Genomic DNA, 19,067 nt, shown 5'->3' with positions numbered 1-19,067 from the left:
TGTTCCACGCCACCATCATTTATGTAAGCTACTCTAATAGGCTTCTAACTGATCTTTCTTCTTCCATGTTTCTCCCCTGCCTTCATCTCACCCCACAGTTGAGAATATTCAACACAGCAGTCAGAATGCTTGAAACTATAAGGGAAGCACATGAAAAGATGCTCAGTGTCACTAATCATTAGGAAAATGCAAATCAAAAACCCTAAGAATTTCACACCCATTAATATGGCTACCATTAAACAACAGGAAACAAATGTTGGTGAGGGTGTGAAGAAATTGTTGCACACTGTTGGAAATGTAAATAGTGCAACTTTCCAGCTATGAAAAACTATGCAGTTCATCAAAAAATTAAACAATTATCCAGTAATTCCACTTCTGGGCATCTACCCCAAAGAACTGAAAACCGGGACTTGAAGAGATATTTATTCACCTATATTCACAGCACAGTATTATTCACAATAGCCAAAACTGAAAACAACCCAAATGTCCACCAACAGATGAACAGAAAAGTATCCATACAATGGAATGGAATATTACTGGAATATTACTCAGCCTTAAAAAGGAAATTCCAACACATGCAACAGTACGGATGAACCTTGAAGACCTTGAGTGAGGTAAGCCAGACACAAAGGATAAATACCCTATGATTCCGCTTATATAGCTATCTACAGCAGGCAAATTCAAAGACAAAGTGAAACAGTGGTAACCAAGGGGAAATGAGGAATTACTGCTTAATGAGTCCAAAATTTTAAATAGGGGATGATGAAAAACTTCTGGAAATGAATAGGCATGATGGTTGTACAACAATGTGAATGTATTTAGTATCAATGAACTGCTTTATGTTTAAAAGGTTAAAACGGTCAATGTTATGTGTATTTTACCACAATAAAAATTTTAAATGTAATTAATACTGTGCCATTTTTAAAAAAAACGCGTTTCCATTTTGCTAAACATAAAAGCCAAAATCTTTACAATGGATTACAAATATGCAAAATATGCAAAATGTCAATTTTTTTTGATCGTCAGTTTGTTGGAACAAAAGAACATAGCTGAAAACAAAGTGAAATTCCTTAGTTACTAAGCTCTTCTACTGAGAGGCTATTGATCTACTGCAAATGGCCAATGACAATTGGAATTTGAGCCCAACCTATATGTGCTTCTACCCAGTTGTGGAACTAGCAGGTCTGAATGATACACAGATGTTAATCCCCGAGCCTCAGCAATATCTTTTTTCTATGTGGCTCTGGTCAGACAAACTAGCCTAGTTTCATTGAACTGGTAATGGTTTGACCTGAGATGCTCAGCCCTTCTACTCAGCAGGAAGGTGATGGCGTTTTCCTTCCTCTGTGTGTGCCTTAATGTTAGGCAACAGCAACTTTGAAGAGTTCATCCTCTGGATACCTCTGTGATCTCCAGGCCTTTGCACTTGCTGTTCCATCTGCCTGGCGTGCTCTTCCTTATGCCCATATAGATTGCTTCCTCAACACCTGAAATCTTTCCTCAAATGTCGTCTTTTCAACCATGCCTTCCTGGACCACCCTATTTAAAATTTCATCTCCCCAAGTATGAGCCTGCTTAATTGCCCCCTATGGCACTTAGCACCATCTAACACAGAATGTAATTTACTTTCTTATTTCAATTTTTTTGTCTGCCATTTCCCTCTGGAATTTAAGTACCATGAGTGCAGATACTTTTATGTGCTTTTTTCTTTCCCACTGGTAATATATCCTTAGTGCTTAGGGCAGTGCCTGGCACATCACAGCAAGTGTTCAAACATTCTAATGAACAAATGAACTGTCTGACCAGCCAAAGGGAAAACTGGCACATCACAGTTCTCAGAAGCAGACCCTCACTCCCAAGTGAGATGTAGATGTGGTCATTTTAGGGGATTCCTAGTCTCCCTGAGGTGCAGCCAGCCGTGTGAGCCTTGCTAAAATCCTTTCAGTGCAGGAATTTAGCTGCTACCTCACTGGCTTCTTCTCCAATGCAGGTTTTTGGAAATCTCAGTGCCACAGATGTTATTACTATGGAGAGTCTCCCAAGAGGTTGGGAGCCTTGCAATATTATAGCAAATACAGTGGAGTTAGCAGCTCTGGTTCTGTTAAGAAAACAGGAGTGTGTGCCAGTGCTAATTCCTCATTACTGAACCTATTAACTCAAGTTCTCCTAGAAAAACATCCAGTAGTGAATAAACAGGCTCCAAGGAGCCACGAGTGAAGCACAGCCCTTCATCCTGGGAGGTGAAGACCTTTAAAGAGCTGGGCTTGCCCAGATGAGCTACACTTTATGAATCAAATGCTGCAGAACAAAGCTGCTGCTCTTGGCTCCTTGAAAGGGGAGCTGCCCTACAGGATGATCATGAAGAGCGTGCAGGTTCTGCCCACGAGTGCCAGTTTCTGAGGCTGCAGAGTCCAAGACCACTGGCTGATCCACAGAGAAGGGGCTCACAAGTACAACAGGAGTGTAGATGAGAATTGCAGCATGTGTAAGAATTTCACAAAAGAATAGGGTGAAGGTGGAGAAGCAGGAGGAAGGGAGAAGAGGCAGAGGGTGAGGGGAGAAGCAAGCACAATGAGGGAATGAGGTAAAAGGATGAACCCGCCATCTAGGTAGAGGCTGTGGAGCTTTATCAAAGGCTGTAAAGAGCAATTAAAGGGGAAGAATAGAACAAGATTGGTACTTAGTGAGATTTCTCCAGGAAGTGGTGGAGGATGGACTCAAGGAGACCAAAGAGAAAGCTTTGAAATAATCATGGGGCAAAATGGTGTGGGCAGACAAAGCTGGAGGCAGTGCAGAGAACGGGAAGGTAAGAGTCAAAGGATATTAAAATAGGAGAATGATTAAATAATGGAAACTAATCATGGAGATTTGCCCAAGGTCATAGAATTACTAAGAAGCAGACTGGAATGCACACTCAAGTGGTTTTGTTAGGGGGAAATGATGTCCTGAGCAAACTCCATACATGCTTTGTGGACTCCACCCCCACTCCATTAAGACACTGGGAACTACAAATCCCATGATCCCCAAAAGGAAGGTTGCAAGGAGGAGTTAAGCAACTAGGTTCTTGGGTAGAGTATTTAACTGGCCATGTGGCCAGGGGTCACCCTGTTGGCCACGTGGCATGCTTGGTTTTTTGCCAGCTTGGTGGGTCATTGGGATTCCAGGACAGTGGAATGGGTAGGATGTATTTATGAACTTATCTCCCTCTTTTCCTCCCTGAATTATTCATTTCCCTATTTCTCCTTCCCTTGTAAATAAACCTTTTATCTGTGGGTGTCTACAGTTTGGCATTATAAATCCCCTTTAAGCAACCCATTTTATTTTTTTTATTTTTATTTCTTTAGATTTATTTTATTTATACAAGAACCGGGGTACAGGCCAGATGTGCGGAAGGGTGAGAGGACTCACCAGAGACAGAGTGGGGAACAGAACAGGCAGACTGACGAAATACACTGCTGAGGGGAGCAGCAGGCGAGACAGGAGAGGTCTGCTTGCCATGTGGGTTGCTCCAAGGCAAGGCGGGGATCGAACCAGCGCCACAGAGGCTGCGGACAGCTTCACAGCACTGCGCTCAACTGCCTACGCCACCAGGGAGGCCCCCAGGCAACCCGTTTTATATCGGGGATGCTCTGTAACAGTTTGACTTCAAGAATCCTGCTTTCAGAAAAAAAGTATATTTTGTTTTCAAATAAACTTGAGGGAAAAAATCAATCAACTTAAAGAAAATATCAAGTAAGGGCCTCCCCGGTGGCGCAGCGGTTGAGCGCTGGGTTGCGAAGCTGCCCGCAGCCTCTGCGGTGCGGGTTCGATCCCCGGCTGCTCCCCGGCCACTGGAGGAGGGTCTCACATGGCGCGCAGACCTCTCCTGCTGCCCGCTGCTCCCCTCAGCAGTGTACTTCGGTCCTTCTGCCTGCTCTGCTCCCCGCTCTAGCTCTGGTGGATTCTCTCACCCTCCCGCGCTTCTGACTGTACCCAGTGCTTGTATAAATAAATAAATAAATCTTAAAAAAATCTTAGCCATTAAAAAAAATTTTTTTTTTAAAAATTTAAAAAAAGAAAATATCAAGTAAGGGCATTCCTGGTAGCACAGGGGTTAAAGTCTCAGCATGATAAAGCTATGGCCAGCCACTGCAGCAGGAGTTTGATCCCAGGCTAGGGAGCTGACCCACATGGCACAGCAGACCTCTCCTATCTCACCCGCTGCTCCCCTCAGCAGTGTATTCCAGTCAATCTGCCTGTTCTGCTCCCCACTCTGTCTCTGGTGAATCCCCCCCCCCCTGCCCTGCACCTCTGGCCTACACCCAGTTCTTGTATGCGTAAGTAAATGAAAATAAATCTTTAAAAAAAAACAGTAAAAATTGTTTAAAAAAGAAAATATCAAGTAGAACAAATGGATCCAGTTAGCACAAAAATTGCAAAGGGGGTACATGAATGACTAGCACTTGGGAAATAGCCCTAACCAGATAGTTATATTGAGAAATAATGAGGCTGCAAGAGAAATACATTCGTGGACTACACCCTACCTACCCTGCAATGTCCTCAGAACACAGGACAAGAAAAAACACCTGGATCACACTGTTGCTCACCTTGGGGGGAAGACAAACTGCATCCTTTCCATTTGGGGCCATTATCCTAGGGACTGACAATAACAACAGACCACAAATACGGCATTAACTGTCAAAATGCACTTGTTATTGGTGAGGGTTAGATGCTTTAATAATGTACTAAAAGATTCACTGGATTCTTTAAATTTGGCCAAACTCTTAAACATTATTACCATAGTTAAGTGTATTAGAAATGTGCTAAATTACTTCCTTGATTGCATTTTGAACATTTCAACAGCTGAGTACATTGTAAATACTCCAGCAGGAATTTTTATTTCTCATCCTTATTTCTTTGGGATCCCCTGAGAAATACAAGAATCTTGTTTATTGCTGAAATACATCTTGTTTAATGTCTTTCACGTCCTGTCCCTGGTGTCTTACCAGCAAAAGTGGCAGTGAAAATGCTCCTAAGCAGAGAAGGAAACAAAACACAGAAACCAAAAGGAAGAGGATGAACGACATTGGGGAGGATAGGATACGTACCTCCCCGCACTCTGGGTCCTAAGCCGGGAGAGGGCAGGAAACAGGAGAAGGAACGGGGGAAATAACCCCAAAATTATTGTTCCTTCAGGTACTGGGAGGTGAAGTCTCACACCTAGTGTTAAGGGGAAAGGATGTCCTGAGCAAACTCCACACAGGCTTTGTGGACTCCACCCCCTCTCCAGACCAAAGCCATCAAGACACCGGGAATTATGAACCCCATCATCACCAAAGGGAGGGTTGCTGGGACCTGGGGTGGAGTTAAGCAGCCAGGTTTGGTATAAAACCAGACATGTGGGCCTGGGGAGGCCTTTTGGCTCTTGACTTGACTCTTGGCATTTTGCCGGCTCTCAGCGTGCCATTGGGATTCCAGGTCAGCGGAACTGGTTGGACGCATTCACCAGTTTATCTCCCTCTCTTACTCCCAGAGTTATTCATTTCTTCATTTCCCCTTCCTTTGTAAATAAACCCTTTATTAACCTTTTTGTGCGTGCCTGCAGTTGAGTCTTATTATAAGTCCCTTTAAGTGCACGGGTGAGGACCCATAGTCAGGCCACCCATTTCATAGCGGGGTTGCCCTGTAACACTAGGAGACAGTGGGTGCTCCTGTACCTCGCTGGTACTTGAAGGTTTTCTGTTCTTTCAAGATTTCCGTAGCAACACAGTGTCTGTCCTCCAGGCCCAGAGGCCAATGTGCTACCTCAGAACCATGGAGCTGCCAGCTCAGAGTGCCTGTCTTCACAGGATTCCAGCGTTTTGGGTCACATCTCAATCTGCAAGTCATAACCACAGCCCTCTCAAGGCTGCTGGGATCAACACCCATGACTTCCGTCGATTTACATTGAGCATGAGAGGGAGAGAGCAAAAGTGCTCCCATTTGCTCCTTCAAATGAGGTCACGTTCATAGACATAACTCAGATTTCACTGCTTCTTGCCATTACAGCTACAACCAGTGTTCTCACCCGAACATCGATGGCAGGTGTTAAATTGATGGTCTTACCTGTGTCAGCACCATCACTCTCACATTTCCACAGGTCCTTTCTTCCAGCTAGAAGATTCTGTGAGTCTTTGACACTGGTGAGGAGGGTTGTGGAATCTCTCATACAGGAGCTTCCTGTGAGTTTATTTCAAACTCTGTCTTACAAAAAATTTCAAACATACCAAACAACAGAGGAGTATAAAGCACACAAAAGCCCACAGATGTAACAATTATGCACTCAAAGCCAAAGTGTATCATCTTCACTTCCAACTACTCTATCCCCCTGGATCACTTTGAAGCAAATCCTTAAATATTTTAGAATAGATTTCAAAAAGGCTAGTGCTGGAGTCTTCAAGCCTGGGTTTATGTATGTAAAATGCTGTGTGCATATGAATTTATACACATTTTCCCAAGAAAATGATCTAGAGTTTTCATCAAAATTTTAAACAAGAAGAAATCAATTTGCCAGGGGAGTGGTTGGTAAACTCTATGAAACATTCCATCTTCTCACTGTTATGAACATTCCACTTGATTGCAAGTATTTTTCAAAAACTTGTCTTTTATGAATGGTTTTAAAAGATTTTAGGATTAGGGCCTCCCTGGTGGCGCAAGGGGTTAAGACACAACCTATGAAGCTATCCGCAGCCACTGCAGCACGAGTTTGCTCCCCGGCCAGAGAGATACCCACATGGTGCAGCAGACCTCTCCTGACTCATCCACTGTTGCCCTCAGCAGTGTACTTCAGTCAAAATGCCAGTTCTGTTCCCCACTCTGTCTCTGGTGAATCCTCTCACCCCTCACATCTCTGGCCTGTATCCCGGTTCTTGTATGCATAAATAAATAATTTTTTTAAGTTTTTTTTTTATTGTTTTTATACAAGAACCAAGATGCAGGCCAGATGCGCAGGAGGGTGAGTGGATTCACCAGAGATAGAGCAGGGAACAGAACAGGCAGACTGAAGAAATACACTACCGAGGGGAGCAGTGGGTGAGTCAGGAGAGGTCTGCTGCGCCATGTGGGATTCTCGCCGGTCGGCCGGGATTGAACCCGCGCTGCAGAAGCCACGGACAGCTTCACAGTGCGGTGCTCAACCGCCTGCGCCACCAGGGAGACCCAAATAAATAAATCTTTAAAAAAAGTTTTTAGGATTAAATGTATTCTCCAAAAGCCATAAAAAATCATGTAAAGAGCAGAAAGACATTAATTAGAGGCCTGTAGAGAAGGGTCACTATGCTCCCACCAGGGGAGCTTTGCAAGTGTGTGCTTGGCGGCTGGGTGAAGAAATAAATCCAAGCCAACTTAGTGTACTGATGGTATGAACAGATGTTGATTCACGGTGATGCAGGCTGCAACTCATGCAATGTTACTTTAAAAATTACAAAAAGAAATCCAAGTCAGAAAACCAGAATTGGTCAGGACTATCACCCAGAGCATCAGGTCAAAGCACAGATCACAGGCACAGGACTGTTCAAAATGCCCTAACATCGAAAGGTTCAAAGAAAAACTTGACTTCCAAGGATGTGCTACTATAAAAAAAAAAAAAAAATTCAGGCCTCCCTGGTGGCACAAGGGGTTAAGCATCAGCACTATGAAGCAATGCGCAGCTACTGCAGTACCCAGCCAAGGAGCTGACCCACATGGCGCAATAGACCTCTCCTGTCTCGCCTGCTGCTCCCCTCAGCAGTGTATTTCAGTCAGTCTGTCTGTTCTGCTCCCCACTCTGTCTCTGGTGAATCCTCTCCACCCCCCGCCCCCGCACCTCTGGCTATACCCCAGATCTTATATGCATAGATAAATCTTTTTAAAAAATTCAGAAACCACAATCCTTTTGATTAAGTTAAAATAACTAAGCCATTTTAATAAAACAGACATAAAATATACATTAAACTTTTTATTTTCAAAAATCTGGGTTAAATAGTCAAGTTGCATGTACATAATAAATCCAACCAAACAACTTAACAAAAGAAACAAAAACACCCAACTCAGAACCTTGCAAATAGTTAACAATTTACTAGACTATCAACTAGAGGGCTGGATTGGATGAACAGGGAAGTCCCCCTCCAACTCTGACATTCTATGACAGATGTCACCCCTGCTTCCTGCTCTGTGCCCCTGCATGGACACACACGCGTGCCACGAGCAGTCGCCCTGGGGAAGAAAGCAAGTGCTGAAAAAGGTACAATCAGATCATCTAAGGTACTGAAATGTCTTACACTATTCAAGGATGATGCTTCCAGTGTTAAGATATGATGGATTATCTCCCTGCATTACAAACAAAACAAAAACAAAAACATATCCAGAACAGTGACGACATTAAGACACAGTTTTGTTGCCTCCATTTGGAACATACAGTCATATAAAAACATTATAATTTTAAATCAAAGCGTGTTTCGTATCAAAGTAGTTAAAGTAGTTTTTGTCAGTCACAGTCAATCAAGAGGAGTCCCCGGGAAGGTGATCCTTGGAGCTTCTCCAAAAGAGATTCTCTCCATCTGGAAGGGGTTGCTGTGCTTCAGAGTGAAAAATAAGCAAACGCAAAGCAACCCATTAGCTATCCTATTGCTAAATGTAAAGCAAAATGCTGGTGGTGTTGAAAATGTATGGAGTTTAAGTGGGGTGAGTTTAATCCCGGGGTAGGGATGAAACCTTAATGCAGCCAGGGAGGCAATGAGCATAAAGGCCCACATACCGGGCCTTGTTTTCAAGTCCTTCCAGGGAAGCGTATGAATAACAAAACAAAACCACCCACTTTCGTGCTAACATTGACACTGTCATCTCCAGAAGTCATTTTTCCTTCTATTGATTTTATGCCCTTAATACCTGAATTTAAATACTATCCCATAAAATGCCAAGCAGAGAGAAGGGAAGCCCTCACCTTGTATTCTGAAACAAGTTTCTGTTTTCTTGATCTCTTCTAAAATGCAAATATATATTCTGTATTCTCAACCTGCCATCAGCTTTTAGTCTGAGAAGGCTGGATGGAGCCAACTTGCCTGTCACATCCGGAACAAGGTGGGACCCCTAGCTTTTTCTCACTTGGAAGTTCTGCATTCTTTCAAGATAGAACAATTTAAATGATGGGGGGGGGCAGGGATTGGGAGTAATTTAAATTGTTAAGAAATGTCTCTGAATTTCTTACTTGTATTATAATGGTCATGCATCCCTTCAGTAATAAAAGTGAAGAGACACCAAGCTGTGAGCTGGTGGTGATTTTTAGGTCCATCATCTTGTATTCGTTTACTCATGGGGGGACTTTGGGCACGTTTACATTTGTGACTTCCAGTGGCATCATCTCTTTAGTATACTCACCCTCCTTGTGGGTAACGACCTGATGCTTAAGACCTCAGAGTCCACTGAAATGGTAACAAGCCCAAATTTGTGTTTAACTACACATTGTCGGTTACAGTACACTTATCTTTGTAAGAACAGTACATTGGTGTTTTCCTGAATGTCTGTCTTAACAAAATATCTGTATTGTGACATATAAAACCTGTATAAAAGTCCAAAGCCACAACTCCCCCCCACGCCCCTCCAGATTCCCTACCGTTTCCTGGCATTTGGCTCTGGAGAGTATAAGTCTTCAGCCAGAAAGCTCTGATTTTCTGGTACTTGTTACCTTCTGACCGGATGCCTGCAGGCCTTCTTCTCTATCTTTGGTAGATCATACACTCTGCCAGGAGGTGCTGAGGTACATGTCTCTTCCCCCCTTTTAAACTTGAAATAAAATAAGTCCTTTCAATCGACAGATTTTCATTCTGTCCAGGAGAGATTGTTTTATAGTCTGATGTTTTGTCTTCCGTTACCTCTCCCCACTATTTTCAATTTTTGTTTCTTCTGAAAGAACATTAGGAAGAAAATTTCAAGTTTGCCCCTTATATGATTGATATGAGTGTTTTATGCACCAACGTTGTTATTTTTGGCTCCCAATGTGGATTTTAATCTGCCCTTGTTTTCAGCTTCCTTGAAATTCTTCTTTCTAATCCTCCTCATTTTTTATCCAGTTGCCCTTTTTCCTGAACCCATTCACTTTTAAAATGACTTATTGTGTAGAAGGAATTCTTCTGTTTTGTCAACTCCGACAAAAGAGAATTCTAAAAGTAAGCCACTTTTATTTTCAAGAGTTCAAGAAACTGCTCATTTTCCTAGGCTCAGTCACATTTTTTCCCCACATGCCCTATTTTGCTTTATTTTCTACATTCACTCTTAAGCTTCCTTCCCTGACCCAGAATTTGCCTTTGCTATGTAATCTGCCCACTTGGGTGCTTGTCAAATTCCCCTTTCAAATATACACTTTACGGTAAGGTGATGTGCGTATTTCCAAGTCCAATTTCAAGTCCAACACCTTCCCATTAGCGAGGCATCCTTCCTACGATGGCTTGGTTTTCTGGATCTCTGAACCAACACCATCCATAAAAGATCACAGTGACTTGCATGTTCTGCTACCTGGTTATTTATTGTTTCTGCCATCACCTAAAGGGCATTTTTCTCAGAATACACTATATCTCTAATAGATCCTCTCTGCATTCAGCTCATGTTTTAGTCTTAGGACTTGAGTCTTGGACTGAACGAAGGGGAGGTGAGGCAAAGAGAAGGAAGGCGGTGGGACAGAGAATCTTCACTTCACAGTGTGGCATCTGGTGAAGAGGAAGGGTCTCTGGCTGGGGAGCTCTGGAGTCACGGTTGGGGAAAACAAACACTAAACATCTTTCCATTTCTTATTCACAAGGCCCCTGATTTGTGAAGTGAAGCCAGGGAAATACTGAGCTACAATCTGGACCCACCTCTATATGTTTCATAAACTGTAGTGGTCCTTTCTAGTTTCTGTAATTGGGATTGACCTTCTTCTGGGTTTTCATCAGTTTTTTTCTGGAACGGCAGGAGCTCACTGGGAGTGTCTGATAGTCAGATGTCACTGCCAGATGTGGTTCCATTAATTAATTTTTAAAAATCCAAACCTTCCCAGCTATGAGCCCGGGGCTAATTTCCTAGTTCTGACTCTACTGCTTCTTGTCTGGGTCACCTTGGAGGCCATTTATTATTCCTTGGCTTTCATTTTCTAAGTAATAAAAATGAAGAAATTTGACTAGATGATGTCAGAGTAGGCTGTGACATTATTTTTTAAGACTTCAGACAGGGCCTCCCTGGTGGCGGAAGGGGTTAAGCACCGCATATGAAGCAGTCCACAGCCTGGCAGCACAAGTTCGATCCCCAGCCGGCCAGGGAGCAACCCACATGGCAAGGCAGACCTCTCCTGTCTCGCTCGCTGCTCCCCTCAGCAGTGTATTTCAATCAGTCTGCCTGGTCTGTTCCCCCACTCTGTCTCTGATGGATCCTCTCACCCCCCACATCTATGGCCTGTCTCCAGCTCTTGTATGCATAAATAAATAAATCTTAAAAAAAAAAAAGACTTCAAACAGAAAATGAATATGCCTTGAGAAAGGAAAAAAGAATAGAAAACAAATGACTAGCTAAGGATAATTTGCTACAAGGGCACTTTAGCCTAAAGATAATAAACATCCTCTGACACCAAAATTAAAAAGCTAATGTTTAAAAACCTGAGCATGTAATTATGACATAGGTTAGGAATTTCTTTACATTTAAGTGATAACGAATGTCAAAACAGATGCAACTTTAAAAAACAAAAACAACAAAGAAAAGAAAAAAAAAACAAGTGGTTTATAACCTGACTTTTATTAGAATAAATGGGCTTGGTATCTACCCTTTAAGCTAGATAATAGGGAAGTCATTCATTGGCTAGAGGCATTCATTGCAGTAGGCAGCAAATGATCAGGTTTTCCAGGAAGTACTGAACTATAACACTAAGTGACAAGTCAATGAGTAAGAAAGCACATGTAAGGTGTGATTATGGCTTGGACAATGAAACAGAAACTGCTTGATTTTTTTTTTTTTTTAAAGCTCTGTGACTTCTTCAGGCCTGAAAAAGGCAGTTTGGTCCAATGGATAGAGCACTGGATTTGGAGTCAGAAGTTCTGGGTTTCACTTAAGTTCTCCAGTTTATTAGCTCCGTGAGATTTGGGAAAATTTCTTAACTTTTTGGAGTCTTGGTTTCTCAGTCAGTAAAGTGGGAATAACTAAATCTACCTTGCAGAGTTGTGGTGAGAATTAAATGAGAATGAGGCAGCTGTGAGAAAGCACTTACCATAGGATATTAGTCAAATCTAAACCACCTAGAAACTTCTATTTGCACAAATCAATAACAGTAACTACAGTTAAATGTAAATTAATCAAATAAGTTATATTGACCATAAAATATTGAGCACTGGTTTGCCCATTTGCAAACCAGTGGAGGAGAGGGGTCAATATAATTGCTATTAATAGCAAAGAAAGCAATATGCAACTATTAATACATATAATCCAGGGATCTTTTTTGTAGGTCTTCAAAAATATTTCCTGAAATTATTAATTTCCATGTGAGATACATTAGATAAATAATAAATACCTTAACTGAGCATAAAAATGGGATTCTGATCAACAACTAAACTTTGGGAACTTCTCTAGAAGTTCAGATTCCACTCACTCTTGGCGGCTGCAAAGAACTACAAGTACTCAAAATAATCATGGTAACAGTCAAAGTTTGCCAGAAAAAAGAGGCAGCCTCCCGCAAAGGAGTTTGGGGAAATCCTGTTGGGTCATAGAGCAAGCTGAGAGCCCTTAGGGTCAGAATAGAACAGGAAAAGCCTCGGAGGAGTAATGAGGTGCCAAAGATAAGGGCAATAAATTCCAAAGGGAACAAATCAAACACCCTAGGACTAGGGGCAACAGGACATTCCAGAACAAGGATGATAAAGAAAAGTATGCTAAGACAAGGGCTGGGACACAGACTTAGTTAGACTTAGTTATTTCTATTCCCTTTCTCCTTAATAAACTTTTTCTTTCTCTAAACAAATCAGCCTCTTTTGACTTGCTTGCCTGAGTGTCTTCCAAGTTCCTGCTGTGGCTTTGTGAGACACCAACCAGCAGTGGTTGAGTGCCTGGGACTCAGCGCTGCCACTGCAGCCAGGGATCTGTTCCTGGCTGGGAGACTAGGCCTGAAAACTGGAAATTACGGTATCACTATGATATCAGAATATGTGGATACAGAATACACAGGAACTTTCAGAGATTAGCTGGCCTCCTTTCAGAAATGGAGCTCAGCCTTGGGTCACCATGGGGCTCTCTCCTTCCACTCACTCCATATTTCAGTTAAGGTGATTCATTTACATGGAAAAATACAACAAATATTTTCACCTTAGAACACTGCCTAAACAATTGAATGGTTTTCTTTCATTAGAGAGCATTAAAAATTCACCCCAAGGCAAAAGTATTTGAAGATATATACAAAATCAAAACATTTACTGTAGTCTGCTATTCAGGGCTATTTGTGAATAGCTTAAAATAGGTAGGGATGTCACTGCCAGATGCGGTTCCCTACTTGGACTAAATGGGAGCTCATGTAAAGAAACTGGTAATTCTTCTTTGAGGTCTTTATTGTTTGAATTTATTGGTGCCTAAAAGCAACTGGTTACTAGTTCAAAAATATTTAGCAATCTGGATTGAATAAAAGGGACAATGTGATGCATGTTTGATAAGGATAATATTTACACACTGTTTATGGTATAAGTAGTAACAATGTGGTCAGAGTCAGCCTATACTGAGAAATGTTATCAACATTCTGTTGCCTAGAGACAGTAAAAATAATTTTAGAAGTCGTGAAACTTGAAAATTCAAGAAAAATCTTATTCCTAAGGATAGGGTTCCACAGACAAGCATTGAATTAGGAGATTCACTCCATGACCCAAATTAGGGAAATTTTCTTCCTACTTGTGCTACTTCCTAACTCCTATGGCCTTGAGAGGTTGCAAAAGTGTAACACTCAATGGTCCTTCCAACAATTCCCCTATATATCCAAGACCAGAATTTGCCAAGTGAGCAGTGACAGAACTCCCAGGAAGAAGGCAGACATCTTTCCAGTACAGCGTGAGGCCTCAGCTTCTACACAAGGATGTTTTGCCCAGATTCTCCCAGTGTCTATAAATGTTCTGAGAGAGTAGTATAGTGCTTGATGCTTTTAATAAGGTTGAATTAAAATAAAAATTAAAGTAACAGAATTTGGCATTTCTTCAAACTTCTTTCAATCAAGGCAGCATAGAACGCAAGGAAAGCTAGGAAGTTAGAAATGCCACATGATCCAGAAGACCATTTCTTTCACGATTTTGGCTAGGTACTTCGGTACCTGTCCCCTCTACAAACACACTAAACAACGGAAAAGCTTTCTCATAAAGCCTCTTAAGGCTTCTCTGTTCTTCAATTGTTTTTGCTTATACTGAGGTATTGGGACTTGGTTGTATTGGAGGTAGAATCATGGGTGTAAATGTGACTAGATAATCAGGTTTGGTTTCTTATTCAGGTTAAACAGTTTAAGGGAGAATTCTCAAAATGGAAGAAATAAGGGGTGTAAAGCAGATTAGCTGAATAGTATTATTACTGTTACCAAAATTTGTATCTAAAATAGCCAACATTTATTGCATGCTTACTATATATGCCCAGTATTGTGCTAAATCTGAATCATGCCCTTCAAGCTGATGCTGGATTCTAGGGAGGGCACATTTGACAGCAGAGGCCCACCTGCTATGTGCAAGCGCTCACCCAGAGGGCACCATAGGTCCTCCGGGAACACCTACAGCAGGACACTTCTTGATGTGGCCTGAGGCAACTTGTGTCCATGCTTAGTATTCACTCCCACTTTTGAGTAAATAAAGTTTAAATCAAGTGGAGAAAATGCTCTTAATTTTCCCCTTCTTCTCTGAGATCTTCCATTCTCCTGGTTTAGGTCAAGAGAGTAGAAAATCATGGAATCTGCAGTGGGTTTACAGCTGGCTAGAGAAACTGACCAAGGACTTGGCTGAAGGCCAGTCAGCACTGGCTACTCTGGGCTCCCTCAGATACTCTGAGGATGGACATGTCCATATAGGTGGGTTGTGCTTTGCTATTTCAGCAAGTTTACTAGGCATTGCCACGTGTACAGTTAAAGCGTGTGTGCACACACAGACTTCTAGAGCTACACACAAATACATAACAGACCAAGTACCTAGTACCATGAGCAGCGCAGAGTGGCACCTGATCAATGTGCTTCTTCCTCAACCCAGCCCCACAGAGGCAGGCATGTACTAAACACGCCAAGATTATTACAGTCTTATTACATCTGATATCACTGAAGATTCCCCTCCTGATTTTTTTTTTACTATAATCATTTGCTTCAGAACTCTGGGGAGTTACAGTATATCAAGTAGGTGATAAGGAACAAATTTGAGGCAGAGATGGCTATTCAACTGATGAAAAGCCACTGTTAGTATCAACAGCAAGAGAACAAGCTCTGCATCAGTTATTGCTACTTTTGAAAATGTTAAAATCTGAAAAGATCCCAGTAATTTCTAATGGCAGTTACTTCTTGAATCAATTTAAAATAAAAATGAAGGTTTTATTTCATTGGGCTGAAGGTTCTGGCCAATAATTCACATAGGTTATATTTCTATTCAGTGCAGAACTGAAAAGAAAAATGCCACCTGCTTTGCACAAACAAAATGTCCTTTGGGTGTTTAGCAAGCTAAAGGAAACCATACCTAATGTTTTCTCTTTCTAATCAAAACCCTAAAATCACAAAGGAAACCACAACAGAACAGTATGCAGTATCAAATCAAAACACTGATTATTAAATATTGCCGGTTATTTACATACAGATGGAGACATATAAAAAGTAACCTATACTCAAGGATCAACTAGTATACAAAATTAGAAATGTGCAGTAACTAAAAAGGAATCAGAACTAACCCTTAAGGCAGCATTGGTTGAGACTTCTCTGGGAAAAGAAGCATTACATATTTGAATGACTAGTGAAGATCTTCAAAAACAACTAAAATAAATACCAAAATGTTTTGCAAAAGAAATAGGAATGGTTTAAGAACTCATTAAAATGAATTTACACTGAAAATTTAATTTTAGATTAGAATGCACACACAGGAACATAATGGTATAAATTTAGCAGTCTCTCCTTACATATAAAATAAAGATCTCTAGAAATTGTACTATTATTAATTAGCATTCTTTGGGCTTCTTTTGCACTTTTCAATCAGAGTAGTTATTAGAAAATTTTGTAGATGTTTCCATAACATGCTGTCAGGTAAAAGATTCATCAGAGTGAAATTTCACCTGATTTCAAATTACATCAATAACCTATCACCGTGCTTCAATTTTATACTCTGTAATGCTGGGTTTGCTTACCTGGTAGGTTGCTACATCATTGTGTCCCAAGCATTGGTGCCAACCTAAAATAATGACATCTATTGTGGCTGAAAACGTCTTACTTTGACAAAAATACTCCAAAGTTCTTTAAAAACACATTTTGGAATTTGTTTTCCTTGCAACTTTTTTTTTTTTTTTTTTTTTTCCTGGTTAACCTGAAAATTACCTTCATTGTTTTACAGATCCAGTGTTCTATGTTGACAGAACAACTGTAGGACACAAGGAATTAAAAAAAAAGTCCTCTGAAAATTGTTCAAATGAAAATAGTTTTCACATGGAGCTAAGAAATAAAATGTAGGCACTTCCGCTTCAGGAGGTTTTCACATTTTGATCACAGATTGCTTTTCCAAGCCACCAAAGTCCTTTCACCACTGGAAATTCCCTCAAGGTACAAACCTAGTTCACTGGAAACCTTGTTCTCACCAGCACCTTTTGGTACACTAATCTTTTTTTTTCTTTAGAGATCAAGTTCACGCCGGTGATGGGAGCCCTCGGCATGGCTGAACCAGCTTTGCCACCTTCCACCCAGCAAGGCTACAGGAGCCACTGAACTGACTGATCCATCAACAAAATATAAAGGAGTGTCCAGTGCAATTTTTCTCCTAGAAATAGTTAACATGTCTGCCTCTTTCTAGTTCCTAACGATGAGTGTAATTCAACAAAGTGTAGATAGTCTTCATAACATTCTAAAGCTACGAGGCTACTGGGATTTTTTTTAATGACTACTTAAACAGGGCTTTTTTCAATCTTTTTTTTTTTTTTTTTTTGAGAATTCTGTGCTAAAAAGGCACTAGATAAAATGAACTGCCTCACTCTTGTGTATGTAGCAATTACACATTGTATTAGATTCTATCATTTAACAAAGGTGACACGCATATGGATAAACCATCCTACTGATTGAGACTCATCTACTTTCCATTAAAAACCTCAAAAGTCAAAGAAACAGCGGGTCACAGCCCGACCATGAAGTCATGGTCCTCCCCAGCCACCCCAGAACTCTGGCTATGGCCTGCACTGAGGAAGACTCACTGGCAGCAGCTGTGGGAGCCGAGCCTCCTGGAGACCTGAGTAAATGAGACAAAAGTGAAGTTCTCACAGTTTTCCAGCTTGACCTTCTTGGCTAAGTTTGGAACAATTCCCCGGAGAGACCGCAGCCCCATCCTCTGCTCCTCGTACCACACGCTGCCCATGTCTGTGGCCTCCTTCCTGGCCGTCAGGTAGAAAGGGGACTTGGCCTCCATCTGGGTTGGTGGCCGGTGGATGTACATGTATTTGTAGAGGAGGCAGTAAGGGCACTGTTTGTGGCCCCTGGAGTGTTCGTGATAGATCTTCCCGTGGCACACTCTCGTGGACCCGCTGCGACTCTCCCGCTTGACACTATCCGTGCGGGCAAAGTAGGGCTGGTTTTGGGGGTCTTTGAGCAGCTCGATGTCACCATACATCAGGTCGGCATGCTCCTGCAGCGTCCGCATGTTCAGGTACTGGCTGTTGTACTTGACAACCGTGGACAGGAGAGTGATAGGGCTGTCATCCCCCAGACATCCAGCCTGCCACATCTCTTCTTCATCAGAAAGGGAGAAATAGACGATGTTGCGGGATCGGGCACCTGACATCCCTGCCTTACTCAGCACCCACAGCTTCTCCTTGAGTTTCTTGGTGGAAGAACTGAAGGTGCTGCTGGTGATGGAAAAGCCCACGCCTGCATTCTTCAGGATGCGGTCCAGGCCTCGGCGGATGGCATGGAGGGAGGTGGCCAAGAAGTCTGAGCCGTCGCTCTTCTTAACGGTGACATAAAAGTTCTCAAGCAGCTCATTCAACTTCACTGCGGGGATCTCAAATGAGACAAACACTGAGGTTACACAATGGAGGACACCCAACTAGCCAGACCTGCCTTTCTTCTCCTAATCCTCACCAGGGGGTGTGTGGGCATGACATTTTCTGCCTGTTAGCATGAGATTGTAGAAAGAAAAGTGAACTTCAAACTGGAAGAGCTAGGTTTCCTACCTGGCTCCACCTAATCTCCTTAAGCAGCACCGTGGGGCCTATTAATTCTCAAAGGATTACTGTGATGCTTATAGAGGATGTGAGGGTTTGTAAATAGCAATGAACTAAACTGATCAAACTTTGAGTTATTCCAGCATTAACTTCCTTGATATCTGCACATCCTGATTGGGACTGATGGTACCTGGAGCTGAAGGGAAAGATGAGTGGCATGTCCATTTTGTTCCTTGATTTTTTTCCTTTGAATTTATACGTCTAGGTCTTAAAATATCTTTCACTTAAGAAATCAACATTCGTTCAAAAGATGAGAAACTCAATGACTACAGTGACAGTTAGAGATTGCCTTATTTGGGTATAGTAAGAGAAGGAGGCTTGGCCAATAAGACAGGTCTATTTTCTAGACAGAGCTATAAAGACAAAACTAGTTCACAGTCAGCTCAGGTTGAACACATCTTCTAGGATGAAAGAAAATCTCAGTAACATTTTTCAAAAAGTAGAAACTGTTCGGGAATATTCATTCTTCTAAATGCCTTGGGTCACAGAGAAAACAAAAGCTGATTTATAAGATTAAAAATGAACCAAAATGAAAACATTTTATATCAACAAACTGATGGTGCCGAACAAACTCCAATGATACTGTCTTGAATGATTTGTTAGAAAACTTTGCTTGAAACTAAGCAAAGTGATTATTCAACTGAAAAAGC

The 19,067-nt window shown here is 41.7% G+C and overlaps 1 protein-coding gene across 1 annotated transcript in view; it reads right to left on the bottom strand.

The window, feature by feature from the left end:
- Positions 1–7,941: 7,941 nt before the first annotated feature.
- KIAA1958 (KIAA1958 ortholog) overlaps positions 7,942–19,067 on the bottom strand; it is a 131,273-nt gene continuing 120,147 nt past the window's right edge. The window contains exon 4 of the mRNA XM_037495239.2: positions 7,942–18,194. Coding sequence (XP_037351136.1) covers positions 17,388–18,194 — 807 coding nt within the window. The 3' untranslated portion in view covers positions 7,942–17,387. The remainder of the gene's footprint in view (positions 18,195–19,067) is intronic.

Source organism: Talpa occidentalis, unplaced genomic scaffold, assembly GCF_014898055.3.
Source record: "Talpa occidentalis isolate TD23 unplaced genomic scaffold, MPIMG_talOcc4v2.1 talOcc4.7, whole genome shotgun sequence".
NCBI lineage: Eukaryota > Metazoa > Chordata > Mammalia > Eulipotyphla > Talpidae > Talpa > Talpa occidentalis.
Note: the sequence above shows the minus strand (reverse complement) of the source record. Positions and strands in the feature narration are given on the sequence as shown.